The sequence below is a fragment of the Eimeria acervulina genome, genomic scaffold (assembly GCF_000499425.1).
Source record: "Eimeria acervulina Houghton genomic scaffold, Eah_scaff18, whole genome shotgun sequence".
NCBI classification, from domain to species: domain Eukaryota; phylum Apicomplexa; class Conoidasida; order Eucoccidiorida; family Eimeriidae; genus Eimeria; species Eimeria acervulina.
In genome coordinates this window covers 105,038-126,620 of record NW_013548921.1, presented here as the reverse complement: position 1 = coordinate 126,620, position 21,583 = coordinate 105,038, and the positions used below count along the sequence as shown (strand labels likewise).

General features: G+C 53.7%; 3 protein-coding genes across 3 annotated transcripts; 2 read left to right on the top strand and 1 right to left on the bottom strand.

The window, feature by feature from the left end:
* Positions 1-2,653: 2,653 nt before the first annotated feature.
* EAH_00004790 (58 kDa phosphoprotein, putative) lies at positions 2,654-4,902 on the top strand (the record flags this gene model as incomplete). Its single annotated transcript, XM_013393169.1, has 9 exons — positions 2,654-2,678; positions 2,920-3,065; positions 3,210-3,374; positions 3,487-3,686; positions 3,791-3,842; positions 3,942-4,043; positions 4,152-4,239; positions 4,373-4,515; positions 4,759-4,902. 9 exons carry the CDS (start codon positions 2,654-2,656, stop codon positions 4,900-4,902), a joined length of 1,065 nt encoding a protein of 354 aa, XP_013248623.1.
* A 243-nt stretch (positions 4,903-5,145) lies between these two features.
* Positions 5,146-6,014, bottom strand: EAH_00004780 (hypothetical protein, conserved; the record flags this gene model as incomplete). Its single annotated transcript, XM_013393168.1, has 7 exons — positions 5,146-5,178; positions 5,239-5,318; positions 5,378-5,460; positions 5,518-5,552; positions 5,614-5,675; positions 5,738-5,834; positions 5,889-6,014. 7 exons carry the CDS (start codon positions 6,012-6,014, stop codon positions 5,146-5,148), a joined length of 516 nt encoding a protein of 171 aa, XP_013248622.1.
* Positions 6,015-6,915: 901 nt separating this feature from the next.
* On the top strand, positions 6,916-19,169 carry EAH_00004770 (hypothetical protein, conserved; the record flags this gene model as incomplete). The annotated part of the gene is made up of 10 exons (XM_013393167.1): positions 6,916-6,939; positions 7,695-7,844; positions 7,964-8,197; positions 8,442-8,487; positions 8,851-9,016; positions 9,407-10,133; positions 10,732-11,121; positions 11,565-11,951; positions 12,162-17,879; positions 18,105-19,169. The coding sequence occupies 10 exons, from the start codon at positions 6,916-6,918 to the stop codon at positions 19,167-19,169; spliced, it is 8,907 nt and encodes a 2,968-aa protein (XP_013248621.1).
* Positions 19,170-21,583: the final 2,414 nt, after the last annotated feature.

The following is a 21,583-nucleotide window of genomic DNA, read 5'->3' as shown; positions in this document are numbered from 1 at the left end:
AGAAAAGACAAGAGATATGAAAGAGACAAAGATGTCCTTTATGTTAACAGAGCAGCTTCACTACTTGGTACGGATATTGAAGCTCAGCGCATCTTCAATGAACAGCCGAGCGATCTGTTTTCATGAACTCATGGACGAAGAACTCAACACAAAGGCCCTGCTAAATTATAATGGCGATGGGCTTTACTATGAGACTTTTCGGGTCTTCCATGTCGCATATTACACTTGCTGGTGTATTTTCTTATTTATATTATTTGTTATCTTATTTGTTTGTTTGTTTGATTGTTGGTTTGCTTGCTTGCTTGCTCGCTTGTTTGTTTGCTCGTCAATTCGTTCGTTTGTTCGTTCGCTCGTTCGTCTATCTGTTGTTTGTGTGCGTTGTTTGTTTGTTGGTTTGCCTGTTTGCTTGATTGCTTCCTTAATTGAGTGCTTGTTTGCTTACTTGCTTGATTATTTGTTCATTTGTTTGTTTGGCTGTTTGTTTAAACTTTTCCGTTGCCTTCAACCGCCTGTTTGCAACAGGCGGTGGCTTCCTCCGTTGAAATCCTTTCCTACTGAGAAGTGCTCGCATCTATTTTAAATTAAAAAACACAAGCTCTCTTGTCACTCAGAAGCGGCATCTATTATTAGTTATTAAGTATTTACTGTACAAATAATTTAACTTGAAACAACTGCCCCCGCTGCCTGTCGTATTCCGTGCTCCTGGCAATGCAGTGTGGCACTGTTAGCATTATTTTCTTGTGTCTTTCTTTGTCTGCACTTTGTATTTGATTGTTCTTTGTATTTGTTTGTATTCTGCATTTGTTTGTACTTGCTCTCCCGGTGTTAAATTGACCTCCCCATTGCAGTTCAACTTTTTGCCATGTTCCATACACTAGACCCCGCACAGGAACAGCAATAAAAAACACTTACATAAAAATAAGAAAGCAATAACAGCCATAATAATCAGAAGAATAAAACAAGAAAATACGGACGGCAGTATGTAGACGAAAAACGAACAGGTCCAAGGGTACATCAAAGACGAAGCAATAACTAGCAAAAAAGACAAATGGTGGAATAAACAAATGGCCCTCCAGATGAAACAGAAAATGAAAAAAACTTGCCGCGGAACAAGGAGCCGCTCTGTCCGTCTGACTCCACTTTTCGCTTCAGTGTTTCGCTACAGTGGCAGCTCTATTGCTGCTTTTAACTCTCGATGCTGACGAAATCTTATTTCGAATATAAGACACAATTTGAGTAGCGTTCCTACTCAATACAGGCTTTAGGCATCAAGATACGATTCGTGTGACGTAAAGCAGTTGCATACGCCAAAAATGTAAAATATATAAGGGAATACACCTTACCAAATGTACCAATGGAGTACCAGTCCAGTCTTCTTTAACACAACACACAAACCCATCCAGTTTCTCCTTTGTCTTTCGATGTTGTTTTCTTTGCTCTTGAACGAGAATAGCCGTTTGACGGCTCAGCGTTGTCAAAAAAAAACACTTAATACCGTTTGGAGGTTCCATCTTGTTCAAGAAGAAAGGCAGCAAAGAAAAAGGCAAATCAGCCTCCTTTCTGATTAGCGGCACATGCAAAAAAACGAAACGAAGAAGCCCCGCTATAAAGCCATTTACTCGTATTACATGACCATCCGCAACAAGTGAGAACAAAAACTTGAATCTCCTAATGCATGCAGCAAGACCATATCGGAAGCACTCACGTTGTACCTTCACCGGCCCCAGTTGGTTGCAGCTGTCAAGCGGTGCTAGTATTCCCATTCAATGATGTACCCTAAGAGGCAGGCAGACTCTGCACAGCCTGTCTTCACACCGGTGTAATAAGAGTCTGTATCGACTGCCTTCATATTGATATGTGCATGTGAAAGTCTGTAATGACGGTCTTAAGGTTGCCATACTAAGCGCTAATGCCTTCGGTCCTCCAGTGAAAAATCGAAGAGGTAGCGAAGCTGAAACACATCGAAAGGCTACTGAGACGGCGTATGCACTCTGCTAATCAACTATCTCCGTATTCAACTTGATGATGAACGAATGCTGCCTGTTGTTCATCTTCCTCTACGCACCTTCTTGCGGCCGTAAGTCCTTCCATAGAAACTGCGTCCTGCTGTTGCCTCCTCTAAACGGTTCAATCACTAACTTCTCTTTCATCTATCCCTCCTCTTCTACGTTCTTATGCGCAAGCAGTAATATCAGATTGATTTGCTAAAACGGGCAAAGACACACAGAGACCCGGCGAAGTGGTAGCGAAGGACTGTGCGGAGTCCCGGTCTTCCTGCCTCTGCTGGTGTTGTTAAAAGCGTTTTCCATATTAACACAGAAGTCAATTCTCTTAAAAACCCTGCAGATAAAGAAATATTCCAGCGCTTCACACCAAAGACACAAACCGACACAAACCGTGTTGCAGTCCTGACTCCGCGCCAGCCAAATGGTGCAACCAAGCCCCAAAGCAATGAAAATAAAGTTTCTGAGAGCTTCTTCTACAGTATAAAGGCTTCATTTTCTAACCCATTGGTGTTAGTACTTCAAACAAAGAGCCTGTGAATCCAACGCGCACAGAAGGACCGGTGCCTAGGCAGTGTGGTGTGGTGCTTTCCTGCTTTGTAACGCCACAGGGCGAGCGACGCTTTCCTAATCTTTTTCCCTTCGAGATAATGGCATTGTTCGGGGAGGACAAAAGTAAGTGGAAATGCCAACAGATAGAACCGAGACCTGCCGGACCCCAACTAACGCCAAACCGCTTCCTTGTGGGAATGCTTCTATGAGTATTGTGTTGGAATAGCTTCACATGGGCAGCATTACACATACAAGGCCAGCATTCGCTGACTCCGGGGTCTAATAATATCTGCTAGCGCTACGGCATGCAGAGGGGAGCGGGGGCTGCAGTCGCCTCCTTGATTTTGGTGTGGGGTCTCCGCAGTTACCGAGTTGGAGGCGTTCGTTACGCTTGCACGCAATGACCCCAGCATCTTGCACAGGCCGGAATTGGCATTCTTCAAGGAGTACCTGCTCTCCCTAGGCGCCAAACTGCCAGACCCTCCAGCAGAAGAACCAGAGGAACAGGAAGTCCGTCAGGTGTAAAGATGGATAGACCCGATCGACACGTAGGAGCAACCCGTTCTCGTGTGCCTGCCCCAGTGAGCCATGCCCCCTCTCTTTGAGAGATGCACGCTGACATGTTACTCTGGTGTGCGTATGGCTCTTCTGCAGTCTGAGGAGGATACGTTCGAACCTGAGTCGCTGAATGATGAGGAGGTCGTCGTGCCTGAGTCTACGCCTGCTCCACCTCTAGCACCCGCTGAGGAGAGGGAGCTAACTGACGAAGACTACGAGAAGCTCGCCAAGGCTAAGGAAGCAGCCACAGAAGCAGCTGAAGTAAGGGCTGCTGGGAAAGCTTAGCGACTCCTACTTGGAAACACGGGGGGTTCCATCATTTTATTCATTGCTGGATACCCCAGGATTGGCATGATGCTGTGTGAGCGTACAGGCAGGAGATCTCAACAGGGCAGTTGAGTCTTACACAGAGGCACTGCTGGTCGGCAACCCCACTGCGCTTCTATACACGCGTAGAGCCGATGTCCTGCTGAAACAGAAGAGATATGCTGCCGCAATTAGGGATTGCGACGAAGCGTTGAAGCTGAATCCTGACAATGCAAGGGCCTACCGAATCCGTGGCACTGCCAACAGGCAAGGAGTTGCACAACATTCTGTATTATGAGGGGATGCATTTTGGAGCTTTCACGGGGGGGCTTCAGCAGCGACGCTGCAGGAGTTTTCGTGCCTTACTTCAGGTACCTTGGACATTGGAAGCAAGCACACAGTGATATAGAGATGGGACAGAAGGTGCGTGGATTGCATACCGGAAGCTACTTATCGATTGAGTCCTCTTGAAAGCTGGGCTAACCCGCGAGTGCAAGTCTGCGCTGAGGTGTGGACGCGCAGATTGACTACGACGAGAACATTTGGGATATTCAAAAACTTGTTGAGCAAAAATACAAGATAATAGAGGAACACGAGAGAGCTGCTCAGCGCAAGAAAGAAGAAGTAGGGCAGCGCAACCTCTTCCTGAACATGTCACCATCGTTGCGCTACGTCCCGTCGTTCCTGCTTCGCATGTATGCAGTTTGAGGGTGCACATTTCGTATTTCTCAGAAAGAGAGAAAGGAGCGCGAGAGACGAGCAAGGGAGCAGCGAGCCAATGCGCAGAGGGCGTACGAAGAGCAGAAGAAGCGCGAAGCAGGTAGGAAGGCTTGAGCTGATAAAATCAAATAGCAGTTTGAGCATATATAGTGTATCGTACTGTAGTTCTCGTAGCTAGAAGATCTGTCGATTTTCTACAATATTTTTGGATGGTTGAATTTGGATTGTTTCAGGTGGACTGCCTGGTGGAATGCCATGTGGAATGCCTGGTGGAATGCCATGTGGAATGCCAGGTGGAATGCCTGGAGGCATGCCTGGAGGCATGCCTGGCGGAATGCCTGGTGGAATGCCTGGAGGGATGGGAGGCCTAGGTATGGTTTGTTCTGCATGTCGTTGGTACAAATCGAACACTCTAGTTGTTGCTATATAAGATGGAATATTTACGTTTGGCTCTGTGCGCGGTGTGTTTCTGCAGGTGGATTACTCGGCTCCATGAATGATCCTGACGTCCAGCAGTTGTTTTCAAACCCAAAGGCAAGTTCTTGAGCTGCTTCGATGTATTGAATGGCACTGCACAGATTTTGTAGGGTTTTGCTTTGTTCTGCTGGAATTTTTGCAGATGATGGCAGCGTTTCAAGACATTTTGACGAACCCAGGTAACATGGCGAAGTACAAGGATGACCCGGATATCGCAGAAGCCATTTCTAAGCTAACTCGTAAATTTGGTGGAGGCATGTCAGGCGGCTTTAACGTTCCACATTGACGCACTAGCAAGTACGAAGTCAGTTACCGCGCTTTGCTTCTACTTGCATGCAGTCATCCTGCAGCGTCTACGTTTCCGTTCTTATCTACTATTGACCAGCCGGTCTAGAAAGAAACTGAACACAACCATTATTTTTGCAGCCGCGTCTCTTTGAAATGCGTCTGCACGCGAGAAATTGTGGCATGACTTGAGTTCACAAGTGCGTGCCAAGTTGGATACTGCTGCGTCTGGTGGTTGGCGCTTTTACTGCCATCCGCCCAGGCGTTGCCCTTCACCCTGTTCATGTTGTTTATTCTTCGTAGTCACTGAGTAGTTGGGTGGTAGGGAAGAACATACCTGGAATGGAGACCATCCTTTCCATCCCTCAGCACGAGCAGCAGATTCGGCCCAGCGGGGAAGGAAGGACCGCGGCCCACCTGTAGTTAAGGAATGTGGTAGAAATCAAGTAATTTTCCTATCAGAATTGTTTCCCTACGGTAGGTTGGCGAATCAAAAACGTATTGAAGTTGGAATAGTGCGAGGCAGGAGGCGCCGAAATCGAGCACGTAGAGGATGAACCTGAAATTTTGCGGTGACCCACTGTGATGAAAATGAGGGTAGTTTCATTCGGCTCACTCTAATTGTGTGACAATATCCGCTAGCCACAGTTGCTTCAAGGTGAGGAGTAATTATGCATATGGACGTGTAGAAACGTCGCCTTTGGGTACTTACAAGATGCGTAGATAACAATATGCTGAACCAGATGAAGCCGCTCATGAACAAGATCGCCAGGCCTGAAGTAAAAGGTGATAGAACGCGTTCCCAGAGTTGTTGCATATATGGTATTAGTGCATACTCATGCCTAATGCCAGCGTGATGCTGAGATGAGTAGGCTTCTTGGAGTAGTAGTACAGCAACCCGCCGAGAATAGCCATGGACAGCGCACCACCAACCTGGATAAAGTAGCATAGCGAGGGCACAGGGAGGATTCAGACAAGTAGCCTTACATCTTGGACGAAAAAGTGGGCGATCAGTGAAAGGAAGCAGTATCCAGCGATGGAGAGGACTCTTGGCTTCGACTTTTCGAACTCGTCGCCCTCAATGGGGATGTCCTCAGGGCCGCCCACAAACATCTTAGAAATGGTGTGATGTGTAAACAGTGGGGATCCTTAATGACACAGTCTTAAGGATGCATCAAAATCTGACCAAAATGGGATGGTAAACGTAAACTTATGGACAGGATACCATCACCGCTGGTGCAGCTCGCCATGGCTGTCTGTACACTCCAGCCGCCGGTGACTTGAGGGCCGCGATCGGATGCGCTAGTTTATTTCTTCCTACTGAACAGGGGTCGTTTTGATTATATTGTATTATTCAGAGGGGATTATTTACTAATTTATACCAGGTTCAGCCGTAACGTTGAACCCGTTCATATCTACTCCGTTCCACGGGTCACTCCCCCACTAACTGCAGTCCTCAATTACGAAATCAGCGTGAAAGCCCCAGTCCCCCGGGGAAAGCAAACGAAATGGCCTGCATTATTTCGATTCCAACTAGATGCAGCGGGATTTTTACGTGATAACTAGATTGAATGCAAATGCCTTCCCAAATTGCACCACGCTGAAGACAGCTGCAGCCGCCTGCAATCAGCAGGAGCAGTGAGCAGCTCAGTAGCAGAGCAGCTCGGCATTAGGGCTTTGCATAATACATGTATCACCCAGCAAGTGTGCCAATTTATTTGCTTTCTCTCGCACCAAGGATCTAGCAGAATCCCTTCATACCCGAATTCCCGACAGCTTCGGGCGCCTTAAGCACTTGGCCAATATTTTCCCAGCTTATGATTCGCTAAAATGCTCCAGCCATATTGAATGCATAGTGCATACCGTCACAATGGATCGTCCTAGCGTAGGTGTGAGCGCTGCAGTTGCTTCGCACGCTCTAACCGCAGAACTACTTTTTCTTTGGTATTAGTGCAGCCGTGAGCATTGTTGCATTGCTTTAGAATCTAAAAACAGGCGCCAGAGTCGGTTCAAAATGTATTCTCCCGGCAAGACGGAAGTGAGTATAGGAAGGGCTAGAACGGCGCCCGGGTCAAATGGGCGTGAGAGAACTCTCACCTTTGGGCCTGGGCCATGCCACTCAGCTGGGCTGATGAGTAAACTTGAAGGTTCGCGCAGTTACATACTTTTGCCCTGCTTCTGGAAGACTTTCGGTCTCACTATTATTACGCGAGCCACATTTCAGGGTGCTGCACATGCCCCCAGTTATTAGCATGAGTAATAGCAAGAACAGCTGGTCGCCGTTTCCTTTACCCCGTTCAAGAGCATGTACTGCACCGGTCGTCTGGCGCAGCACTCAACCAAGCTTTTGCACAGCCGTCCTTACATCTATGAACTGATTCTAGTTGAATCAGCTGCAATAAAGGAAGCTGCGCTTTATGCATCACCATTCAGCAATTTAGAGACCCTACGCAAGATTGGACTCCCCGAGAAGTTAATCATACTGCCCACTGTAGCTCAAGGCTCCTGTCTTACAATGCGGATGTAGGGCCTTCCAGTTGCAACCAACTGCACAGACTGCATGCGTCAAGGGGAAAAAAAGAGGAGGTTTGCGCGTACTTCTTAGCAGTTCCAGGCACCCTGGTGTTTCCAATTCCCAAAATCCATTTAAGCTAATGCGTCTGTCTGAATGGGTTGTATTAATCGAATGCCATGATGATCCCTTACGAATCATCAAACGCGTGATAGCGTCGTAGTATCCCGTAGTGGTTTCATATGGACAGGATGCACCACCACTTGTGCGGCTTCTTTCAGATCCAAAAAGGCTCCCCCACGCGCCGCAAAAGCGAAAGGACGGACGGCGCCAGCGTGTATATCACGGGCCGTTCGTATATTCAGAAAAATGGTTATGGCTTTTTGGAAGCATCAGATGAATGTCCTTTCGTGGTCACCCCGGACTGCATTGTGAGCCCCTCTGGAGTGTGCGCACCCCTAAGGAGCCTGTATCCTCCTGCCTCCCGAGAAGGAAACACCCACTTCTGTTTCGTTCAGAGATACCGTGAGTGCGGGGGTGGAGGGTGCAGGTGTTTGACAAGGTCATTGAAGGAGTCACCTATACCAAAAAAGTCGTGCTGCGGAATCGTGAGAAGGTTGGGAGGCGGCTGAGGCTGGAAGTCGACCCCCAAAGTCCTTTTCGCATTTCCCCTTTAAAGTACCCCGTCGATGAGGCCATCGTACAGCCGGCCGCTGCCAGCAGCGGAGAACGCCCGCTTGCCTCCCGCGCCTCAGGCCTCGTAGCTACAGGAATGCGTGTTCAGGTAGGCATGCAGAGGGGCGTATTAACTCCCCAGCAACGACGACCAAACAGAAGTGCATCACTAGGCTGGCATTGCTAATTTGTACATTCACGCTCTTTTCAACCTGGAAGAAGAACTTTAGGAGGGCTTTTCGAGGAGTACGCCCCCAATAGGGCTGATATGCTTTCTTCCTTCGCCAAAGGAAGAAAACAGCTGTGCCTGCAAAACCATATGCTTCAAGGGCTGGTTTCCGTGCACTCTGCAGGTTTGGGTGTCCTTCACAGCGACGCCGCAGGCGCGTGAGGCCAGGGGTGTGTTGGAGGTGCACACGGAGACCGGGTCCTTCGCAGTGCCTGTAAATTGTTCAGCCTTGCAGTCTTAATCAATGCCTCCACGCATATAGCCAACCCCCTGCTTACTCCCCCATCATTACTTTTAAGTCATTATTCATATGCTGCCTCTGTGGCAAGTGAGAGACCAACACAATGCGTGCAGCGTCCCACAAAGCTCCCAAGTTGAAATTTGCCTGAGTCCTCTCATGCGCCACAAACAATACATCTTCAGCCGCAAATTCTGAGCTTTTCGGGTGCTGCTGAGGAGAAAGCTCTGAAGAGCAGGTGCAGGCGTGCAGGCCCCTCCACGTTGGGGTTCTCATGGCAGCACACTTTTGTCAGGCGATGCCACTAAGGAGAGAGCAGCAGCTGCTGCTGCGTCTCGTTTGTTGGCCTCCGTTGGCCTCTTTCTGCAGGTGGTGGCCCGCAAGGAACGTCCCCTGTTGGAATTGCTGCCCCGCTGCCTGACCTTCAAAGCAGTACGTCCAGGCGAAGCCGCTGTTTTGGAGTGAGGCAGCCCTTATACACTGCTGCTTTTACCCCTTATAACAACTAAAAGCATTCAGAGCTTCACTACCTTCAGCTGCAGCAGCAGCAACAGCAGCAGCTGCAGCGGATGCTGCAGCTCCTGCCCTTTCAGGATTTCTTCCCAGGGGCTCCGCTCCCTTTTTCCTTGCCGTTTTCTGCCCCTGTATGCTCCTTCCCCCTCTTCTTCTCTCCCCCCTATTTCTCGCCTTGACGCCAGGCTCCCTTTTGAAGGGCCCAAGCAGCTGCATCAGCTGCTGAGCAGCCTTCAGGGCCCCCGACCTAGCCTGCAGTCCCACCACCGCCAAAGGCAAGCCACCACGGATGTTGCCTGGCGTCTAAGTGCAGCTGCTGCTGTTTTTGTGGCCCGCAGGCTGTGTTTGAGAAATGCAGGGGGAGAGGCAGTCCTGAGGCCCGTGGTGGTGCCCGCTGCCACCCCCGCCCCTTCAGCTGTGTCTGGGAGGCCTGCAGCAGCTTCCTTAGCCGGTGCTGACGCTGATGGTGCTGTTCCTCCTAGTATTGCTGCTGTTGCTGTCCAGAGGGGGCACTGCAGGGTGGGGAGTAGCGAGGAAGAACCCTTTGAAGTATCTGATAGAGAGGTGTTTTTGCCGCGGGGGCCCGACAGTTCTGCTCTACTGCTGCGTTTCGTTCCGCGACGTCCTGGGCATTTTGCTGCTTCTCTTCTGCTGTTTTCTGCGGGGACTCCACAAGATAAAGCATCTTGCCTTGGTTTTGTTGAACTGAGGGGAGTGGCTGAGGCTGCTGCGCTGACTCTTAAAGATTTCTGCGGAGCCCAGTGGCCTGTAGGCCGCCTCGTGGGGCTGTTCGCCGGGCTATGTTCTTCGGTTGAGATCGATACGCACAAGGTTGCAGGCTCCGGCACTCGGAGGCAGCTGCTCCGGGGGGCAACAGCAACAGCAGCAGCAGCAGCGGCAGAAGCAGCAACAACGGCGGCGAGTGCAGTAGTCGTAACGGCGACAGTCGCAGGCGGACTCAGTGACGGAGATCTCAAGGCAGGGGCCACGCTCCTTAGTGAGGCTTCTATCATCCGAACGATGGCCAACTGGATGCCACGGCTGCTAGACTTTGGATGTTCTCTGGTACATCTGTGCCATCAGTAGCAACACCAACAACAGCAGCGACAACAGCAACTGCAGCACCGGCAGTTGGCTGCCTCTTGGCCTTTTTATTTTGTTGTGAGTCTCAAAAAGAACTGAGTGCCGCTTTAACTCATTGTCCCCTCCTCTCGGCCTTCTCTGATGCGCTGCAGCGTCAGGGTCCCCCTGTACTTCGCACGGTGACTCTTTGCAACGAAGGGAAACTCCCCATACGCGTCCAGTGGCGCGGCCATGCAGCAGCAGCAGCAGCAAACTGTGCTGCAGCTGCGTCAAAGGCCTTCTCTGTGTCCCCTCCTGAGGCAACCATCTTAGCCCAAAGCGTTGCCTCGTTCTCCTTCTCCGTCGACCCCAGACTACTGCCAGCCTGCTCTGCAGACAGCAGGAGCAGCAGCAGCCACACGAAAGGCAACGGTAGTTCATTTTCGTCAGAAGTTTCTCTTTGGGTGTGTGGGAGATGGCCCATGAACGCCATGCCGCTGTTGTATTTTTGAATTTGGGCTGGCTCTCTTCCTTACTCTCTCTGCCTCACTGTCTCTATCCCTCTTTTATATTTGCTGCTTGTCCTTATCTGTGCTTATAGATTCTGGGCGTCTCTCGTGGCGCTCTGCTTCCCCCACGTGTGCTACTGAGGCATTGCAAGAGCCCCACCTTCATCTCCTCAGAGGCGCAGCAGCAGCAGCAACCGTTACAGGCGAACAGCGGTGAGCTGCTGCGTTGGCTGCCGCTGTTGCTACCTCCTGAGCCCCCTCCACAGGCTGCTGAGAATGCTGAGAGAAGCAGAGCGACGGCTATGGAGGCTGCGCCAGCAGTCGAAGCAGATGAAGGACTCAGAGACTGGCAGCTGCTGCAGCTGCAGCAGCGCGTCAGCCTAGAGACCCCCAAAGTGCGGGTCTTCCCTCCCCCTCAGCTGCAGGGCCGCCGCGTCGTTTTAAGGCTCAGGCCTGCTGCAGTTCATGCCATCCCCTTCAGAGTGAGGAATGAGGGACTCACGCAAGTCCTGATAGCTGTACACCCCACCGTGAGAGCCTTAAAAGTCAGGTGGCAAGGCCCCCAACGCTGTAACAACAGCAGCTGCACCAGCTGCCTCTGCAAGAGCAGCAACCACAGCAGCACCTGCTGCGGCAGCGGCAGCAGCAACAGCGGCGACAGCAACAACAGTTGTTGCTGCTGCTGCTGCTGCAATGGCAGCAACAGGTGCAGCGAAGCAATCGCTGAAGGATACAAGACCGCTTGGTTTCTTCGCCTTGAAAACGAAGAAATGGAGGATTTTGAGAGAGAGAAAGATACGGCAAGCAACTATCTTGCGTACACCTTCCACCCTGAACCCTAAGCCCAAGCCGTAAGCACTCCATTTAGCCCCTTATTTTGCGGTTGTTGGAACGCGAAAACCGTTAGATGCATTCTTTTCTGCAGGTCTTCGGTCAGGGCCCGCAGCCTTTCGGTTTCTTTTGTCTTTCCTCCGACGGCGGAGGCCTCCTGGCCCCTCTCAGTGAAGAACAGCTGCTGCTGCGGCTGCTGCCGCTTTGCTGCGGCACCATATCTATAGAGCTTCCTCTTTCAGTCTTCCCTCCTTACCTCATCAGCAACCCCCCTCTGGCGGCTGCTCCTGTGCCGCAAAGAGCAGCGGCAGCAGCAGACCCTGCCGTTGCTGCTGCAGGAGAGCCCAAGCCGACAGCTGCAGCAGCAGCAGAAGCAGCAGCAGACACTGAAGACCTCCTGCAGTTGGCTGTGCCATTTTGTGTGGAGGTGGCTGTTCCCCTTGTGGCGTCGTCTTGGCCCCCACAACTCCACTTTGGCACTGTGAGGGAGTCGGCTGATAGCTTTTTCTTTCATCTCACCTGAACCAGCATGACCCACCAGTGCTATCAGCAGCAGCCGTAGCAGTAGCAGCAGTAGCAGCAACAGCAACAGCGGAGCCGGAGTGGCTGGTGAAGGCCGGCATTTTCTGTTGCTGCAGCTTACTGCTGGTTTTGTGTGTGTGCGTGTCTCCGTTGCTGTTGGACTTTGCAGGTGAGGGCGCACACACGCAGCAGTCGGGGCCTTCTCGTCCGCAACATATCCCAGTTTCCTGCCGCCGTCCGTCTTCGCCTGCCAACAGCAGCAGAAGAATTCTCTGCTGCTGCCACTACAGACTCGGCGCTGCTGCAGGCAGCCCAGATGAGCGCTGCGGGGGCCTTTCCCTGCCATTTCGCATCTTCCCTTGAGCGCGCCCCCATGGAGCTGCCTGTTGCTGCCGCAGCAGCAGCAACAGCGGCAGGTGCAACGCCAACAACAACGACGTCCCCGTCACCACTAGCATCTACAACAGCACAGGCAGGTGTTCCTTCTGCGAAGGCCGCTGCTGCTGCTAGCAACACTGGGTATGGCAACCCAGCAACAGCAAGAGCAGTAGCAGCAGCAGCGGCTGCAGACGGAGGTCAAGATGCCTCTGTGACGGCAGCAGTAGAGCCAGATGCCCGCGTGCCCTCCTGCGTGAAGTGTCTTTGCGTGGACGAGTCGTTGCGTTATTCTGAGCCCTTCTTCCGCCACCCGCGAAAGGCAGCTGCCGACGCTGCAGCAGCAGCAGCTGAGGCAGCAGCAGCTGAGGCAGCGGCAGCTGAGGCAGCAGCAGCAACCGCACCTACAGCAGGACACGCTGTAGATGGCAATGAGTTCGCTACATTGCAGGAACAGCACCTGGCCTTGCAGCAACATTTGGTCGAGTGGCAGCTCCAACTAGTGACCGCGCAGCAGCACCAGCAGCAGCAAGAGCATCAGCGGCGGCATCAAGATTGTCTGGAGCCGCAGGTAGTGGTAGGTTTGTCTGGGCAACTGATGGTGTATCCTTCTTACTTGCTGCTGCCCCCCGGGGGTGCCGCCGTATTCTTGGTGACCTTGAGGGCCTCTCACCCCCAGTCCCTTCGTTCCTTTTTGTTCGTAAGTCTTCCTCGCCGGCTTCCCTCTGTGGTCTATGTAAACCTCATATCTACTCAGTACAGAGTGTGTACACCTGCTAGCCCACTGCATCTTACTGGCAGAGACTGCCCGCCAGCTATAAGGACTAAGGGGGCAGCAGCTGCAGCGCTGCGGCGGGTTGTGTGTTGTGCTGTTCAGCTGGAGACTCTTGAGGGCTGTGAACTTCTCCCCATTGCAGTTGAAGCCCGAGCGGCTCTCCCGCTGCTGCGCCTAAGCACCCACCATCTGCAGCTGCCGCCGCTCTTCTTGCTGCAGCAGCGGCTGCTGCAGCAAAAGCTGACCCTGTACAACGACGGAGACCTTCCAGTCAGAGTTCGATGGACATCGCTTACACCCCTAGGAGATCAAAGAACTCAAGAGCAGCAGGAACAGCAGCAGCAGCACCAGGGGAAGGAGGGATTGCATCAGCAGCAGCTCTTCGGGTCGCTTGCGCCGGTGTCTGTTGGCAGTCGACAAGGCAGTTTGCTGCTCTCCCTGTATCCTGATGATTTCGTTTTAGCACCCCGCAGCAGCAGAGCCGCAGACATCTCCTGCGTAGCTCTTGCGGTGTCTCCTCAGCTCGAGGCGAGAGCGTTCTGCAGCGGGGAGGGCCTGCTGCTGCCCCTGCAGGTCTCCTTTTCTGCTGCCTCTAGCGGAGCCTCTGTCACGTACGCCCTCTTCTCGCAGCAGCAACTCAAGGCCGCGGCTGCGCTGCTCCAGCAAACAAGGTCGCAGCACCAGAACCAACCGCACATCCAGCAGCAGAGCCACACCCACAGCCGACAGTCTCATACACTCCACCCGATTCAACAGCACCAGGAATCACAGCACCAGCAACTACACCAGCAGCAACAGCAGCAGCACGAGCAACAGCACGTGCAACTGCAAGAGCACCAGAGCCCCAGAGGTGAGGATCTCAGCGACATCTGCACTTTTTCTTTGCGCGTGGGTGACGATGGCACTCGAGGAGCATCAGACGGATCTGCAGCAGTTGCTCTCAAGGCTGCTGGCATCGGCCGTTGGTTCTTCTTGCAGCAGCAGGAGGGTGATGTGGGGCAGACAGCAGAGATAGCTGACGAAGTCAGGACAGAAACAATCACAGCAGGGGGAGATAGCGTTTTTCTTTACCTCCTCGCTGTCAACAATTCACCCATTCCCGCCTTTCTCCAGCTGCAGGCGCTCGCACACGGACACCTGCAGCAGCAGCAGCAGCAGCACATGCACCAGCAGCAGCAACTGAAGCATCCCACACACTGGGACGACGGCAGACCTGCTGGAACCTTCCTCTGCCCTGACTGCAATAGCAGTAGCACCAGGGACAATAGATGTGGCGTAGGCACGGGCTACTGCACCAGAAGTGGACTAATCACCTCCTGGGGAGTGCTAATGGATCCGTGCGCTACCGCGCGGACAGACGGCAGCAACAGAAGCAGCAACGGCAACAAAACAAGCAGCTGCAGTAGCAACGCAAGCAGCAGCAGTAGCAGTAGCAACAGGAACAGCAGCAGATGCACCAGCAGCGGTAGTAGCAGCAGCAACAACCATAGGGCATTAAGTCCCCCCTCTCCGACACCTGAGGCCTTGCTGCTACAAGCGGTTTCTGCTGTTGCTCCCCCTGAGCTGCGGCAGCTTCTGCCTGGTTCGTTTGGTTTGGTAGACCGGCCTTCCTTCAAGACAGCTTCGGGCGTAAGGAAACTTCAGGCAGCAGCAGCACGGCAACGGCGGCAGAAGCTGTACCGCGCAGCCCGAGGAGGCTTGGTGCTCATTCCCCACCCCGAAAGCCGGCTGTTGCTGCAACAGCATCACGCCGTGCTTCTCGCGATTGAGATGTTCGCTGCCGTCCCTGCAGAGTTTGCCGCTGTCTTGCAACTGTGTCTCGAGCCTTTGCCGCTGCAGCTGCAGCAACAGCAGCTGCAACAACATCTGCAGCAGCAGCTGCAGCAGCAGCTGCTGCCGCAAGTAGCAATCATTCCACTCAAGGTGCCAGCAAGAGGGCAGCTGCTGCTGCTGCCACCCCTTCAGGAGCGCCTCCGCCTCCGCAGTGGCCTGCCGCCGCTGATATCCGCCCAAGTGATGCTGCAGCAGCAGAACTTGGAAGCGAGACAGCAGCAGAAAAAACTGCGACAAAAGCAGCAGCAGCTCACAGGCCTCTTTTCATATAGAAGAGGAGACAGACTTCTCCCTCTCAAAAATGCATTCTTTAGCGAACGCATTCCCCTCAAAGCAGTTGCGGCAACAGACGTGCAGGAGCAACAACACCAGCAGGAGCAGCAGCAGCAGCAGCAGCAGCAGCAGCAGCAAGATGATGAAGAGCAATGTGTAAGCTTTAAGGTAGAGAATAACACCAACCATTGGCTGCGAGTTCAATGGCTCTTGTACGATATTGGCCTTTGGGAAATGCAGCAGCAGCTGCAGCAACAGCTGCAGCAGGCAAACACCTTGAAAGCGCTAGCGCTTGAAACGTTGCGCCGACGCGCAGTCGATATGGCTCGTGAGGCAGCGGCAGCGGAAGCAGCAGCAGAAGCAGCAGAAGCAGCAGCCGCTGCTGCTGCGGCTGCTGCCCCCGTGGCATCAGTTGCAGCCACGCGAAAGCCTCAGAGGTCGCAGCAAGCAAAAGCCCCTGACATGGCGGCTCAGGCAGCAGCATCAGCAGCTGCTGCTGTTGCTGCTGCAGAGGAGGCGTCGATGAAAGCTACAGAGGCTGCGGCAGCTGCTGCTGGTGTGGGGATAGCAGAGGCCAGCAACGGGTGGCAGGCGTTAGCAGTGGCGAGCTTGGCAGATGCAGAAACAGCAGAAACAGTGGAAGGAGCCGCAGGAACAACCTCAGCCAATCCGACAGACTGTCCAGCACAACGTGCTCCACAGATGAAAGTTTTAATTGGTGCTCAAGGATACATGGGTGCAGCACACGTTTTGAACACAGCCACAGGAGAAGCGGCAGTCTCACCGAAAGCCGCAGCCACAGCCGCAGCCGCAGCCACAGCGGCAGCAGGAACAGCAACGACGGCAGCACCAGTAGGACTGCAAGCAGCAGCAGGGGCTGCAGCAGAAGGATTCGCCGAAGTGGAAGCATCAGCAAGGCGTACAGCGGGGCAGATGGGGGAAAATGAAGCTGCGCTGCTGCCTCCAGAGCATTGTTTGGTCACTGCAGCAACTCCTCTCTCGCGCGAGACGAGACTTGTTGCTGCTGCCGTTGCTGTCCTCAGCTCCCTGCGAGATCCTGCTGCACGAATCAACCAGCCCCTCTTGCAATCCGCGGCACCAAGAGCAGCAGTTGACCTCACAGCGGAGGTTTGCCCTCCTAGTGCTGCTGTTGCGCATGCCGCTGCTACTGATGCTGCTGCTGATTCTGCTGCTGCTGCCGAGTCGGAAGGAGGGAAGGGTCACGGACCAGGTGCAGGGGGTGCGTGGACAGCAACAGCAGCAGCAAGGCGATCCTCTAATTTTCTCTTTCAAGCAAAGGTTCCCCCCGGAGATGCAGCATGCTGCAGGAGCAGCTCCATGAACAGAAACCATTGTTGCAGCGTACAGCTGCAGTCGGTTCATGGAGGCGACCTGGTCTTGAGCCCTGCATCAGGCGGCACAGCTGGCCGTGCACCAGCCTCTGCAGTTGCAGGAGGTCATGAAGCAGTAAGTGGAGCAGCAGCAGCATCGGCGGCAACAACTGTGGCGCCTGCACCAACAGCACCAGCAGCAGCAGCAGATGTTCAGGGCTTCGTCGTTCCACGCCTGGACCCTTCTCCTTGTATTATAGCCCCTCACGGCCTCGCGGAAGTCTTTTTGCGTTGTGGGGCCCTCCAGATGGTCCCTGGAAAATACAGGCTAAGGGCAATTGCTCTCGCACAACCCATTCCTGCCGATATCGCGCGGCAGGAAGCAGCAGAAGCAGCAGCAGCACGAGCAGCACCTGCCGTTGCTGCTCCTTCACCCGCGAACAAGATGACCCAGGAGCGCAACTACTCCTCGCAGTGTTTGCCGCCACTGCAGCCCCCGCAAGCTGCACTTAGAACTCTAGCTATTCCCGTGGAGAGCTCCGGCGCCCCCATCAGCACCGGCACACAGCAGCAGAAGCAGCAGCATCTACAGCAGCAGCAACAGAAGCAGAGGGTGCAGCGGTCCGTGGGGGCGAATAAGTGCAGCACTGCGAAGGGCCGTTCTCCTTATTTGCCTTCTCTGCAAGGGAAACAGCAGAATTCATTTCTGACGGGTGTTGGCGGGCACGCTGCTGCTGCAGCTGCTGTTGCTGACGCCGCAGCTACTGCTGCACCTGCTTCTGCTGCAGCTGCAGCATGTGCTGTGCCTGGCCCCAACGCTTCTGTGGCAGCTCCTGCACAATGTACTGCTGCGCCCTTAATCATAGACTTCAGTATCTGCACGCGCCCTCCCACCTTGTGCGTGGCTTTAGGGGGGGAGCTCTCGACAGCAGCAGCAACGCCCGCTGCAGCTGCAGCTGACTCCGGCGCCGCATCAGCTGCAGCGTTCGCCGCAGCGGAGGAAGAAACAGCAGAGACGGGTGATCTGGGCACGCTTTGGTTTGCTGCTGGGGAGTCTGCAGGAGACAACTGCGACAGCAAGCCAACAGCAGAGTCAGCTTCTGCTGCTGCCTTCCCTGTCTGTAAGGAGCTGCTGCTGCAACCCGCCAGGCACTGCGCCTCAGTCCGCTGCGCAGTCTCTGTAACAGGAAAGGCCTTTAAGCTAATCAAAGCCGAGTTGCTGCAACAACAACAACAGCAGCACCAGCAGAAGCAGCAGCCTCAGCGGCAGCAATTGGAATTGCCTATCACAGAACAGTTGGTGGGTCGAGCAGTCGCCGAAGGGCATATGTATCGCATTCCGGCGCTGGGCCCCCGGTTTTCTGCAGCGACGAGATGAATAAGGGCAGAGCGCAGCAGTCCAAGGATAATGAAATTACTGCTGCTGCTGCTGTTGCAGCTGCTTCCGGTGCTGCTGTGGCTTGTACTGCTGCTGCTGTTGCCCTTGTTATTGCTGCTGCCACTGGTATTGCTGTTGTTGATGCAGGAACTGACTATCAAGCGGCGGCAGCAGCTGCGGTTGGTGGTGGAGTTCTCTCCGCCGTTCGAGGACGCGCGGCAACAGGGAGGAGACAGCAGCTGCAGCAGCAACAGCTGCTGCTGTGGTGAGCTGGCCATTACATTCCCAGCAACATCGCCGCCTTGCCGTGGAGACGAAGACGCAAGATTAGCGCATCGTCTGATGTTGCTTGCACGGCAAGCCAAGCAGCAGCATCAGCAGCGGCAGCAGCTGCAACCGGCAGCACACAACGAGGAGCCCCTCTGTGAGGCTCTTCTCAGTGGCATACTTCGGCTCTTGAGGCCCCAAGAAGATCCCAGGGCTTTCTTTTCTTTAGGCCTTGCAACCCTCCGGCAACAACAGCAGCGTGACAAGCAGCAACAACAACAACAACAACAACGCCTGCAGGACCAGGAGGAGCAGGAGCAACCAGAGCAGCAGGAGCAGCAGGAGCAGCAGCACACAGAGCTCTCCCTGCTGCACTGCGAGCAGCTGGTGCAGCTCCTCGATTCGTTGTGGCCGGTGGCTTCAGAAGCAGCAGCTGCCGGCCTTGCAGCTCGACGATCCTTCGCCACCTCCTCCGACCTTGATTACTCCAGCAGGTGCGCAGCAGCAGCAGCTGCTGCGGCTGTAGAAGCCCCTTCTGTTGTTCCCGCTGCAGCGGGGCCGGTGACGACCCAGGTTGTGCCTTTAAAGGGCGTCTGCAGAAAGACGATGCTGCTGCTTTTGGCTCCGCCGCAGCCGTCCACAGCAGCATCAGTAACAGCAACATCAGCAGCAAAGGGGGCTTGGGCTACCTACTGCGACCCCCACTCCCCTCTCCTGATTGACTTCGGTACAACACACATCCAGGCCCGCAGGCGGCCTAGCAGAGTGCTGCAGCTGCGCGCCGTCTCCACGGCAGCTGTGAGTTGGCAATTCGGCTTATGCAGCACCAGTGGCATCAGCCGCAGCCGCAGCAATAGCGGCAGCATGCGCAAAGTTCCCAAAATTGAGGAGACTGCCACTAAAGGAAGCACTGACCGCGTCCGTCAATCATCCTGCTCCCTCTAGAACCTCAACCCTATACCCTAAACCTTAAACACGAAACCCTACACGCTAATCCCCCAACGACGAACGCTAGGTGGTGGGCCCAGGTCTAGAAGGCGGGGTGTCATATGTTTCTTCAGGCATTTTTATCGACCGAGGAAGAGATAAAAGGAAGTCAAGAAGAAGCGTTTGTGTTGAGTCCAGCAGCTGGTACACTGCCCGGCATCGCAGGCGGAAGCAGAAACGGCAGTGGCAGCAGAAGCAGCTGCACCAGGGGCGCCGTCATACGCATACATTTCGCGTCCGCAAAAGACACAGAAAATTGTTGTTGCACCGCAGCTGCAATCTGCTTGCTGGTGCAGTGCAGCAAACGGAGTGGCCTGAGGGGCTTTCTTCGTTCGGTCTTTGTCTCTGCCTTCGCCGCTATTTCTATTTGCATTGTCCCCTCGCTGTTTACTTCGACTGCATCTGTGTCTTGAGCTGATGCACTCCCTCATGAGCCCGCGTTATTCCCTGTGTTGCGTCTGCGTGCATGTCTCCTTCTCCTCCCTTATTTTCGTTTGCGTTCTTGTGTGTTATTTATCTCTTTCTCTGGCCTTCTTTCTGTCTGTCTGCACCTTCATGCGCTTACTGAATCGGTGCGTCTCGTTTGCGCCCATGGCCATTCGTAGTTTGCTACTCTCTTTGCTGCAACTGTTGCTGTTTGTCTTCGGGCCCAGGCCAACTCATGTGGGCCCTCACTTCTCTCTCTTCCGGCTGTCTGCGGAGTTCGCCCCCACCCAGTTCGTTGCCCTGCGGGGCTTCGCCACGACAGACGAAGCCGCCGACATCTCCGCCAGCCTAGGGCTCAGCGAACCCCCCTACCCCAACCCCCGACGGAATGAAACCTGGGATATTCATCCCCGCCATAACCCCCTCATTGGCATCTCCTGTGACACTCATACAACCCGTAGTCCCCTCACTGACGCCTCCTGAGGTATTCATACACCACTTACCCCCGTTAATGACACCTCCTTAGATATTCACACACCCATAACCCCTCACTTGCACATCATGAGATATATATACACCCCATAGCCCCCTGGCTGATACCTCCTGAAGCACTCATAAACCCCCAACCCCCTAACTGATATGTGCGATATTCATACAGCCCCTTATTCCCTTCACTAACACCTCCCGGGAAAGCCCATATGCGCCCTAAGTTCCCTTACTGATACGTTTTGACAGGCATATACACCCCGGGCGCAATTCAGCTGAGGCGCAGCTGCTCTTTGCTGACTACGGCCAAACGGGGCTGCCTGCTCGCAATTGACGACCAGCAGAACCTATCTGGCAGCCATTTGCTCTAAACTAGGGATTCGTTAGGGTCCCAAGATGCAATATGTATAATACTCAGTTTGATACACGCAATACTACGAAAGGGCCCCCTTGGGGCCCTGTGGGTCAGTTTCTCGGTCTATTTTGCGACAGCATAGCGCCGTGCTCTCACTTGCGCTAATTAGTTCTGCTTAAAGGTTGGCGAAACGCTCTAGAGTCTAGGCAGCCTCATTTGCGCTGCAGGGTTAACTTCCTGCTGTCTTTCTCCTCTCTGCGGACGGCTGCTCCAATGGCCTCTGTAACCAGAGACAGTTAGTTGCTCTTTGCATCAGTCCTAGGAGAATCCCCGCCGCACGCGCTGCAAGAGTGCAGGGAAAACGCCCCTCAGAGGCAACGCTCCGTGCGTTTGCTGCTGCCGCCACACCAGCAAAGGGATATACAGCACCAACCAAGACGGTTCTCTCGCCAAGCAGTACCGGCAGCAGCAGCTGCTGCTCTTGCTGCTGCTGCGGGCCCGTACTCGGTTTAGCAGCCAGTCCGCACAGGGGACCAACGCCACGAAGGATGGCATTATCGCCCAGACCTTGTTCTACAAGCAGCAGAGACTGCCTGCTGTCTCTGACACGCCTGCTGTAACATCAGCAGGAGAAAGTCGGTACAAGCAGGCGAGCTGCTGACCGCTACGCAGGGTGGAACCCCCGCAGCTGTTTGCGTGCCCTCTGCAGCTGAGAAGCATAAGACTCAGAGGAGCTTTGAGGGCCCGATGGATTCCTCAGCAGTCTTTTCCTTTCGCGTTGAAACGCAGAGATACGTACGAAAGCCAACGGCCAACACGCAGCTCCTATGTTCTGCTCCGATAGCAGCGACTGGCAGCAATACCTATATATACATACTTTCTAGATACGCGCACATACGTCTATACGCTACATATATAAGCTATCAGGTATAGCTTATACCTGACAGCTTATATATGTACTAGCATATATTTGTATACACATATAGCTTTACATGCATTTCTAATACATATGCATAAATATGCATGAAATGGGCTGCAGCATGGGGAAGCAGACGCAAGTTGACAAGAAAGCCTTCCTTCCCCCTTGTCCTCTCTCTGCTCTTCA